We start from the raw sequence: 11,606 nt of genomic DNA, 5'->3' as shown, positions 1-11,606 counted from the left end.
TTGATCATGTGATTGTTTTTAGCCCGAATAGAAAATAGAAGATTTACTTTTCCAAGTACAAATGTGGAGAGCATAAGCTGCACCATTGATCAAACATTCCAAATGCAATCACTTTCCCAATTTCACAATTACTTGAATTAAACACATATATTTGGGGCAAAAACAAGTTCAGCAAGATTTACAACATATATAGAAATCCAGACGACAATTCATTGCCAGCACACAAACTCAAACCCCAAATTCCAAAACATCGCCTTCCATACGACACAATCATTCTTCAACGACATTAACTAGCTCATACTCCACAAGAGAGAGATTGTTATCCTCTTTAACTTCAAAATTTGCAGGTTCAGTGACCTCAACACGTCCCCATTTATCAACTGCTAGCCTCATAGACCCCTTAAACATGTCAATCTTTGCATTCCGCAGGATCACAGTGGCACCTGGCTTCATCATATCAACTGCACATAAATAAAGCCATGAATTACAGAATACAATATAGGAACAAAAAACTTCAAAAACATTTCATCAACAGACATGCAGCAAATGATATTGTATAGTGCTACTACAACAGGGCAACCCAAACCAATTTATATGTTTGTCGCATAAATACATTCCAGAATACAAATAATGGGTGCAGGAAATATATTTGGCACAATTAGCCGGTAAAAGTATAAGCAAATGGACAAGTTTGATACGAACTAATGAGTAAATGAAATGACAAAACAATTGAAAATCTGAACCATAATATCTGACCCATGAAGTTGTGCCAACCGCATTTAATTAATCAATTGATCATTTTCAGGCCAAACAAATAGAGGAACTGAAAACTCAAATCTATAAATCAAGCAACCAAGGAAACAGAACAAGATTCTCAACCCTCATTGCACCAAAGAAAGCAGGGTCATATACATTATACACACAGCTATACAATGTACATACGATATACATGTACATACATCAAATACACATAAATGCTTGCATACTTCGCTGCAACTAATTCCTTATTAGCATTGATGTTGGATTCAAAACAATGATAAACCTAACACTGGGTAAGAAATTACTTCCCCTTTTTCAAATTTTCAGAACCAAATAAACTGCAAAAGAATAGAGGAATATGCTCTCTTACATTGATACAAACCCACACAACGGGTATTAACGCACAAACATGTTGTTTGTGCGTTAATATCCTGAAAGCACCCAGCATTGCACCAAACAATGAAAAACCCACTACCCAGAGCATCACTGTCTTCCTTTTTCCCAAGATACATCATAGCACCAAGACATCAAGGCGACCAGACAAAAAAACACCACTAAAAACAACCAAGGAGCACATTACATACGTAACAAGACCCCAATAATTATTCCCAAAAACATCAAGAGTTGCATAGAGTTTCCCTACAACCTAAAACCCAATACCCAAACGAGCAAGATCTTCCACATTTACTCAAGAAACAATAGAGAACACCTTGCACCTGATAATACTAAGTTAATAGATTCGTTATTTCAATAAAATTTACTTTTACCTATAAAAAAAATTACTAAGATAATAGCTGTTATTCTGCTCTCCACCCAAACCCGAATCAGGCTCCCAGAAAAAAGGAAAATAAAAATACCAACACCCTAAGAATCACTTATTCCATGCACCCACATATTTTACGAGCATAAAAGCAAAGAAATTTATTTTCAAAACAATATTTATACATACACGTTTAATATACCTTGATCGTTGCGAGCAGTGAAGACGACGGCCCCCGTCTCGTCGCCGACGAGGCACTCGGCAATACGTGCGGGGTGTAGGGGCCGAGACAAAATCATAGACGATCGGGCAGGCTTGCTGTTGGTGACCTTGACGGGCTTGGAGCTGACAACCTTGACAGCGAGGGTGTGGCCTTGCGTGCCGGGCGTCAGTTGGTCCACCTTGATGAACACAGGCTTCCTCTTCGCAACCGCTTTAACCCCTGTTGCAGTTGTCGCTGTCGCTGTCGCCATTTTTAAGGTTCCCGAAAGCTGAAACCCCTAGAAAGCTCGGAATAAGAAGCCGAAAGGACTGAAAAGGCATTGAAGTTAAACCCTAGCCTAGTAGTGGTGTGGTGGAAATCTAATCTCGGTTTGAGGGGATTGGGATTTGCGGATTTGGGCTTTGATTATTCGTCTTTCTTTGGGGTTATAGTTTCCATTGCTTTAGAGAAAGGCCTGTTCGAAATGGCCCTTCTACTTTTTCTCCCATCCCTTTCCCATTTTTTTTAAAAAATAATATATTAACAAATTATAAAATAGTGGTGTATTTGTTTTTAAAAAAATAAGTAAATATATTATTTATATAAAAAAATTAAATTTTTAATACTAAACTCACTCTTTTTCAAAATAAGTGCACAACTTATAACTGTATCACTCTTTTTTTATAACCAAATGAGAAAAAATGTTAATATATTATTTATTTCTGTCATATAACGTGAAAGGAAAATATATAAAAAAATAAATCTTATAAATTTTAAGGAGCATTTAATATACCCAAAAAACTCACCGGAATATTTAATTTAACCTCACTTTAAATTATAGTCCTGGAAAGAATATTATAACCTCGTGATATTTTTATAAGTAATTAATTACATGATAAACGAAATACTTAATTCGATGTCCATTGTCCGAAACACCATTACTAACACTAATTCTTTCAAATTTGTTGTATTGAGTGTAAAATAGATGCAAAGAGATACTTGGAAAAAAAAAATGGCATTGGGTGGCCAGCCACCCATCTCCTACAATGCCCACAAGGTGATTCAAACTTTGGAATGGAGCCTTCCGAGAACTGTATATCCACTTCCATGGGCATGGAGGTTGGTCACTAATGATTGTTGGGATTGACCCAGCCCACTCTATTTCATGGGTTGTCCAACTATCCTGTGGAATTACGAGTGGACAACAGCCACTTCGGCTCAATTGGTAAATACATTGGATTAGGGATATTCTCCACATATCTAAAGTTTAAATTTTCATGAGCGCAAACAATTTTTAGGAGTAGTTAGATTGAAAGATGTTTTCCTTGAATTAACTTAAGTGTACTTGTGAGAATTTTCTGTCAAAAGCCTGTGCATCCCCAAGATTAGTCGAGACGTTGTTTCGAACACCCAATACAAATAAATAAATAAAAAACATTTGAGATTTTTATTTTAAAAAAATAGCATATTTTAAAAACTTAATATTTTAAAATTTGTTACTCCAACGTCTCAAGAATAATTAGAGGAATGAGTCGTTTCTATGGAATGGCTGATTTTTCCTCCTAAAACGGTGATCAAACTAAAGAACATTTAAATACGTTATTTACATTCATAACGTATAATGCATAAAGTTTTTTTACATTCATAAAATGAGATGAAATATGAGGAGAAAGTTGAAAGAAAAGAGAAGACGAGATTTGCAGAAATAAAGTGGTTCATTAGGTAAAGAAAATAAGGAAGAACACTAGTTGGAGGAAGCCATTGAACAATGAGCATTCCCAGATCCGGTAAAGTGTGGAAGATTTGGTCACGCCCACCTAACCACGTTAAAGTAGTCAAGACATGAACATGATAATGCCAAACTTGCAAAAAGAATGGCAATCCGACTAGGTTGGAAAGTAATATGTAGAGCAACTTTGGTTAACAAAATAAAGATCAATCTGTTGAGGAATTCCAATAAAGAGCAACTTCCACGAAAAACAGCACCCCGTGATTTCTGGACCTAGGCATAAACTCCATACTAAATGATGGAAAGAAAGATTCCAAGTAACAATTGTAGCAAAATATTGGTAAAGAAATAATAGGAATGAAGCTACTTTTGCATTATTATATATTTGCGACCACCCGGAGTCAAAAGACTTGAAACAACGCCAACAATGCCGTGACAAGATATTAAAAGAATCCAAGAAAATAGGGTGTGATTTACTAGAAAGGAAATCACATAAAAAAATTTAATGAAGTCCCGTTTGGATTGAGAAGTAATCTCAATACATCTTATCTCATCGTTACAATTTTTCTAAATTTTCACACAAAATATAATAAATAATTCAACTTTTTGAAATCCTAAAACAATAATAATATTAAAAAATAATATTCTAACAATATTTTATTCAACTTTTAACTTTTATCTCATCTTATCTCTCTGAATCCAAACGAGGCCTAAATAGAGACTTTAGAAAAGGTAAAAAAAAAAATGTTTTTCACTGAAGAAAAAATATATTAAAAAAGAAAAGAAAAATTACACAAACAAGATTAAATCTTGCAAGTGTCAAAGCTTAAGCTTAAACGAGGCCTTTCACTGTTTCACAGCTTGGCTTGAAACCTTTAATAGTGGGCCAAGGCACCAAAGGCCGAAAGCTACAGAAAGATGATCCGACTTTCATAACTCCCATTCAAGAGTCTTAAAGCCGCAGTAACACCTTCAAAATTCAATATAATCAGCAATAATTTTTTACAAAAATTAGTTGTCAAGGGCCTAATCGAGCACCAATTAAATCTCAATCTTCTACAATGTTTTTTTTTAATGTTTATATCTCGAATCCAAAGTGCACCTCTGAGCATCTTATCTGAAAATCCACAGTTCAATGATATCTCAGCCTAAAGCAGAGAACTTTCCCAAAAGGTGAAAACAAAAGTAGAAAAAGACTCTAATAAAGATATCAACAAACAAAGCCAAGGTATTTTGATAACACGAATTGTAACATCAAGGAAGCTTAACAAACAAATGCTAAAACAAAAAGTTAACCAAATGTATGCATCCAATATTTCCAACCTCAACGTTTGGAGAACTGTGGGGCTTTGCGAGCTTTCTTGAGACCAACTTTCTTCCTCTCAACAATTCTGGAGTCCCTGGTCAGAAGCCCTTCCTTTCTCAGAGGTCTTCTGTGGTCCTCACTTACCCTTAGCAGTGCACGAGCAATGCCCAGGGAGATTGCCTGAGCTTGACCAGAGAGTCCTCCCCCATGAGCTTTGACAAAAACATCGTAATTACTTTCATATCCCAAAGTTACCAATGGGACTTTGACATACTGAAGCCACAATGGATTGCCTTGAAGATATTCCTGCACAGCAATGGAAAGAGCAGAGAGCTGATGAAACTTCATGGAGAAGAGAGTAGCTATTGCAACGCACAGATGAGTCCATCAAATCGACTAAACAGAATGTCACTCTCTAATTATTTTCTTGATAAGTAAACGATTGAAAAAATAATGAGTTGTCCCACAGAAGCAACTCACTCTCTTTCCTATCCTGAGTTGAACAGCAGAAGCAAAATCTAATGCGTATGATTGGGATGGCATATAAGAGAAGAATGCACCTCAATGGATTAAAGCGCAAATCTGCCAGAAACAGAATCACACCATGTTTGGGGAACAACAGATTCATCAGTAAGTATGAGATGTCACGGAATAAGTTTCTTCAAAAGAATGGGATAGGAGCATTTTCAGATCTCACTAACTGCCATCAATTCAAAATCATGGTTATATCATCAACTGAAGCAAATATCATCAAAATGGTTCAGGTAAACAGAAGTACGTTGTTTCGACAAAGACCTCGATGGATGTAGGCGTAAAACCCAGTTAAAGCAAATTGGAAAGTGGTAATGAACTGAGGGTTGGAAATATGATTTATGACAAAAAAAAAAAAAAAAAAAACTCTCTCAACACTGGCTAATGATTCACATATAATATAACAATTGAATAAGAAAAAGGAGATCTGTCCACTGCTGTTCTTCTCTCTTCTGCTTCCACTAAGTCATTTTAAACTTGAGGTTATACATGATTCATTTAATAGCAGAATCTATCCAAGGGAAGATTATCTTCTTCTTCTTCTTTTTTCTTATCAGCCCCTACCCATATTATTCAACAGACTTAACACACAAGATTACAACACCATACCATCAAAAAGAGACAAAGGAATACATGCGCATAAACAACTAAAAACACAGAACTGTCAGAATGAAGCCACTTTATTGCGGGCTTACATTAATTAAATGGAGATTTCTGAAAGAAAAAAAAAAAAAGAAAAAGAAAAACCTTTCAGCAACAAAGCTCTAGAATGGGAGAACTTTTCTAGCAACTGTAATGAGCAACTCGAATCACTAGATCATAAGTTTATGTAAAAAATACTCAAAATTCTACAATAAAAGATACTTACAAATTAGACTTAAACCTAATTTCAATATAATCAATCGAGATATTATGAAAGTGAGCAATAACGCCTATGTGTAAACATACATTACCACACACACACAAACAAACAGAGCGAGAGCCACAGAGAGAGAGAGAGAGAGAGTTGGGGACCTTGGCGTCACGGTAATTGATGATAACTTTGCCGGTACCTTCTTGGAGGACGACGCGAGCAATGGCACATTTTCGGCGGCCGGTGCCGATAATTGTTTGGGCGGCGAAGCCACCGGGAAGCCTGGATTTAACGTACTTCTTTAGGTCCGTCGTCTCAAGCTCTGCCGGGGGGGCGGCGGAGGCGAGGAAGACGAGAGAAGGGGGAGCGGACAGGTGCGAGAGGGAGAGGGACCTGGGCCGGTGAAAAGAGAGGCTGTTTGGTTTGTGGGAAATATGGGAGGAAAAGGAGAGGGAAGAGAAGGAGAAGGTGAGGGAGGATAAGGAAGTCGACATTGTTGTTGCGTCTCTCTCTCTCTCCTACAGATTTTGGTGAGAAAGTCGGAGCTGTGGGTGAGTGTGTCGTGTGGGTTGAAAGCCTGAATGGATGGATTGAGCAGGTGTGGGGGATAACCGATAACGTATTCGAATTGACGATAATGCCCTTTTCTGGCAATATCAATTAACCAACGCGACGACGCTTAAAAATATGTCATTTTATATTTTTATTATATTTTACTTACAAATATGTCTAGAATTATTTTTATTACGTGGATAAAAAGATAAAATAATATATTTTTAAATAAATGTATAATGTGTGAGGTTTATGTCTAGAATTTTTTTAATATTATAAGAGCACTCCTAATGTTATTGTAAAATAGATTTTTCTTCAAATATAAAGAAATGTTGTTAAAAAAGAACTTTATCTAATCTTGTATTTTACAAATATTTTACATTTTGATACAGTGATCAGTGATCCTGCTACATCTACAGGATCTTGTTTATGCTTGTAAATTTTTTTAATTAATTTCTATTTCCTTCTCATCCTCATTTCCGCATTCCTTCATATTTATTTTATTCTCATTTCAGATTATCTATCTCTTTCCCACGCTTTCTACGTTTCTTGGCTCCAAATACAGAAGCAAAGCCTTCTTCCTCAACTATGCTCACTGCTTCCATCGCCAATCATCCAGCTTCAAGCTCTGCTCTCATTGTTGAGGTAAACATTGGAATCTCTCTCTCACTCTCTCCAAAATATATGAAAGCTTGAATTTTTTCTTCTTAGAATGTGGTTGTAGGAGTTTATGTGAGTACCATACTGATTCACAGAATATATGGGTGAAATATGTTTGCTTTCTTGGAATCTCTCTCTCTTCCAAAATGCAGGAAAACACAAATTTTTTCTTCTTAGAATATAGGTCTATGAGTTTGCGTGGGTGCATGATTGTGAGATTTTACAGCATATAAAGAGTTTCTATATATAAGTCTGTTCTCTTAATGATTTGTTGGTTTTATTGAGTTTCTGTATATTGATGATTTTTTTGATGATCGGTCTGTTCTCTCAACGATTTGGTTTCATTGCCTTTTCTCAAGGTATGACTCTTGTTATACGAGTACGAGTACAACGAAAAAACTTCTTCAGATACAAAAAAATTGTTTGTTTCCCTTGCTATTAATATCATTGATTGTGTCCTCAACATTTGATTGATTTTCTGCAATCTTACAACCCACTACCACCTTAAGAAATGAAAAAGAACAACCAGCTCTTACTCCTTTGCAAGAAAAACCATAAAAGTTATGTATAAAAAAAGATTCCATATTGATCCCTAATGTTCTAAACAGCTACTAACTTACTCGATTGGAATAGACAAAATCAAATGATTTGAAAAGATATAAAATATTAAATCAAAAGTAAATATGTCAATTGATATGGTTTTAAAAAGGTTGTTTTACATGGAGAAAAGCACAATTGTATATAATGTAAACCATTTGCACTGTGGTAAATATGAATGCTTTCGAAATTATCAAAAAAAGGAACCAAAAGTGCTCTTTAGGGATCATAGCTCCTGTTCCTGACCCTTTAGAATCCCTTTGTTCAACTTGAAGGCTCATTTGTATTTCTTCTCTACTCTTTCTCTATTCGATCGTAGTGGTAAAGACTAGGTTTGGGGGGTGGGATGAGACACAAAATTCTCATCTCATCTCATCTCATCATTACACATTTTTCAAATTCTCATACAAAATATAATAAACAATTCAACTTTTTCAAATTCCAATTCAACTTTTTCAAATCCCAACACAATAATAATACTAAAACATAATATTTTAAACACTAAAACAAAACACAAAATTCTCATCTCATCCCCCAAACCTACCTTTAAGAGTCTATGATGATGGAGTTGGTTTCCATTCAAAATGAACAATTATGACTACAATTAGTGACTCATACTATCAAAATTGATGAAAATTTATATCATACTACATCATAAGACTAAAAAATACCTCATTATATATTTTACATATTTTCAATTTATTTTATATTGAAAGTGATTTCTTAGAATTTTTTTGTTATAGCCATAGGCATGACCAATCATATTGGTCAAACGGCAGGCTTGGATCAGTTGTAGACTCAAATCTTGAGTTTCATTTTACACTAGGAGTTTTTCTGGATTACCAATACACTATTATTCAGGAAGAGCCTTGTCTTGGTGAACTTTCACATCATCAAAAAAATAATTAAAATTAAACAAAAGCTTGGAAATAATGAATACACATGTGCATGGGCTGTATGCTAGTATCTTGGTATTGCTTTGAGTTAGAGTTGACGCAAGCAAATTAATTCAGTTTAGCTCAAGAGGATTAGATGCAAGCACTTTGTTAACACCTCCAAGTGCCAAGTGCCAAGGCAGGCACCCAAAGCTCTATAACAACAGTAATTAAAATATCTTAAAGACCAAGCTACAAAAGGTCTAATCAGTAGAACATATTGCAAGAAATACAACAACTTCTCCAAATAAAATTCAATCCTTTCAGGGAAAAAAGAGGAATACCTGGAAGATATCTCAAGAATTTCAGAAGCACACATATCTGTGTTGCTTCATTTGATATTTCTTTCTTGTTTGCACTAATTATGCCATTAGATTCATCTTTCCCGAAATTTGCCTTTTTCATCGTGTTGTACCTCTTTGTCCGAAGTCATCATATATTGAATTCCTTGCATCCTCCTAAAACCTCAAGGAGGTTAAATGTGAAACAAGTTCATGCAATATGTGTATGTATATATATATATATATATATATATATGTATATATATATGTAGATCAATACTTCAACTCTTCCCCTCCTATCTTTTGTGCTGTTTTATTGATAGAAAATGTCTTCTGGTCATTGATGGTTAGAGTATACCCCATTGCTATTATTACTTGGTATTGGTCCTCATTTATTTATTTATTTATTTTTGATTATGAAGGATGGATTCACAACTCCATGGAGTTCATTCCTTCACTACTCTCTTATAGGAGGGGGAAGAAAACTACAATGACTACCTCCTCACATCTTTGAATGACTTAGAGTCCCAAGTTACTCCACCCAACCCAAAACAAGGGACTGTTAGAAAAACTAAATCTAGACAAGGAAACTTTAGTTCAAAAGAGGACAACTTACTAGTGTTAGCTTGGCTTAATATTAGTTTGGACCCAATTAATGGGGTTGATCAATCTAAACATTCATTTTGGGCTAGAGTTCATAAATATTATGAGAAAAACAAAAAAATCCACATTTTGTGAACTTAGTTCTAGCTCTCTCACAAATAGATGGTCTACCATCCAACATGTTACAAATAAGTTTTGTGCGACCTTAGCTCAAATAGAAGGAAGGTCTCCAAGTGGGGTTACTAAGTAAGATAAGGTGCACAAATAATATCATTTTCATTTCATCGTTTATAAGACATTGTATTAGATACATTTCACATATCATTTATTGATTTTTTAGATTGAGCAAGCAAAAGAGCTCTATCGAAGTAACCAGTTTGCAAAATTCAACTTCCTTCATTGTTGGATTATTCTAAGGCACCATCCAAAATGGAAACAAACTGTGGTTGAGGCTAGCAGTGTGAAAACTAAGAGAAGATCAGTAATCCCAGATGCTCATGTGCCAGAGTTTACATTCCTCGATGAAGATACCATATCTCCATCTATAGATGTGAATCTGGAGAGACCCATTGGAAAGAAGGCTGAAAAGAAGCGAAAGAGGCAAGATAGCACCTCTTCTAATCTTTCTGATTTAGTGGCTAAAATGAGAGAGGAGAAAAAGAGAGCAAATCCTGAGAAGAGAGAAGATAGGAAAGAGATTATCCGCCTTATAAAAGATAGGCTTGATTTGGATCAATTGAGAGAAGATAAGGAACTTATGAGGATGGACATCTCAAGTTTACCTCCAATGCAGTAAGAGTATTTCCGTAGCCTCCAATTGGAAATACTTGAGAAGCAAAGGTCTAGAAAGCCATGACTTAGAAGGTGTATGGGCTGCAAATGAACATTTTTTGAAAGGTAACAATGCAACCACTTTTGGTAATGCTCATTCGATAGTTTTTTGTATAGAACATAGCACAAGCCTGAAGCCACAAATTTAGCCACATTTGGAAGTTCTAATTTGATAGTTTTTTGTATAGAACTATGCACAAACCTGAAGCCATAATGCAGCCAGTGGATAGTCCAGATTTTATTTTGTTGGGGGAATTATGATGGTGGCACACTAAAGTATTGTTGTGAATGGTTTGAGAGTATTATGTGAATGAATGAGCATGAATGAGTATTATGTGAATGAATATATTTGTAATCTGAACTTAAGTTTATTATAGAGTTTGCTTTAATCATTATGTTAGGATATGACAATGTCTCATTTTATTGATGAAAATGCTACTTTTCCTTCTTCCACAATGTGAAAGTGACATACTGGATGTGTTTTTCTCTTCATTTTATGCTTCTATACAATACTGGTTGAAGTGAGTGAATCCGTTGAGTCATGGTAGATTTTGTTGACTTGGTGATCTAGCTGATTGCTATACTTTCTTTACCATACTGCGTGCAAATACTTGTTACCCTTGAAGATTAATTTCTTTTAGGATGATCATTGTTTATTAGGTAGCACCAGATATTTGAACTAAACGAGATACTTTCCTTTATAGGCTCTTAAAATATTTTATTTTTCATTCTATTTCTCTTCAGATTTAGGAAGATTAATTTTATTAGTTGTTTGTTGTTATTTATTGACTTGGTAGTAGTTTATGTTACATCTTAGTCTAAATTTGTAGTTTAAGTGTTATAAGTTATTTAGTTATTAAATTTGTATAATTAAGTGTTATAAGTTATTTAGAGAATTGATTTGTAGTTTAGTCTGAATGGGTAGTGGTTCATGTTACAGCTTAGACATATTTGTATAATTAAAATGTTTGTAGAACCAACTTCCATGAGAACTAATCAAACTATGA

The 11,606-nt window shown here is 34.9% G+C and overlaps 2 protein-coding genes across 5 annotated transcripts; both read right to left on the bottom strand.

Annotated features, from left to right (window-relative positions):
* LOC109001448 (uncharacterized protein At4g28440) lies at positions 1 to 2,133 on the bottom strand. The gene is made up of 2 exons (XM_018978730.2): positions 1,722 to 2,133; positions 1 to 461 (listed from the first exon to the last, which is right to left on the bottom strand). Exons 1-2 carry the CDS (start codon positions 1,990 to 1,992, stop codon positions 271 to 273), a joined length of 462 nt encoding a protein of 153 aa, XP_018834275.1. The 5' UTR covers positions 1,993 to 2,133; the 3' UTR covers positions 1 to 270.
* Positions 2,134 to 3,301: 1,168 nt separating this feature from the next.
* LOC109001447 (30S ribosomal protein S9, chloroplastic) lies at positions 3,302 to 6,756 on the bottom strand. 4 transcript variants are annotated; one of them, XM_035691604.1, is made up of 3 exons: positions 6,302 to 6,736; positions 4,774 to 5,062; positions 3,302 to 3,717 (listed from the first exon to the last, which is right to left on the bottom strand). In XM_035691604.1, the coding sequence occupies exons 1-2, from the start codon at positions 6,632 to 6,634 to the stop codon at positions 4,775 to 4,777; spliced, it is 621 nt and encodes a 206-aa protein (XP_035547497.1). In that variant the 5' UTR covers positions 6,635 to 6,736; the 3' UTR covers positions 3,302 to 3,717; position 4,774. The 4 variants fall into 4 exon arrangements, with proteins under 4 accessions (XP_035547497.1, XP_018834273.1, XP_018834274.1 ...); XM_018978728.2 differs by having other exon boundaries at positions 3,302 to 3,538; XM_018978729.2 differs by lacking the exon at positions 3,302 to 3,717 and adding an exon at positions 4,492 to 4,567.
* Positions 6,757 to 11,606: the final 4,850 nt, after the last annotated feature.

The sequence above is a fragment of the Juglans regia genome, chromosome 1 (assembly GCF_001411555.2).
Source record: "Juglans regia cultivar Chandler chromosome 1, Walnut 2.0, whole genome shotgun sequence".
In the NCBI taxonomy this organism is placed as follows: Eukaryota; Viridiplantae; Streptophyta; class Magnoliopsida; order Fagales; family Juglandaceae; genus Juglans; species Juglans regia.
This window is presented reverse-complemented; position numbering and strand designations above follow the sequence as displayed.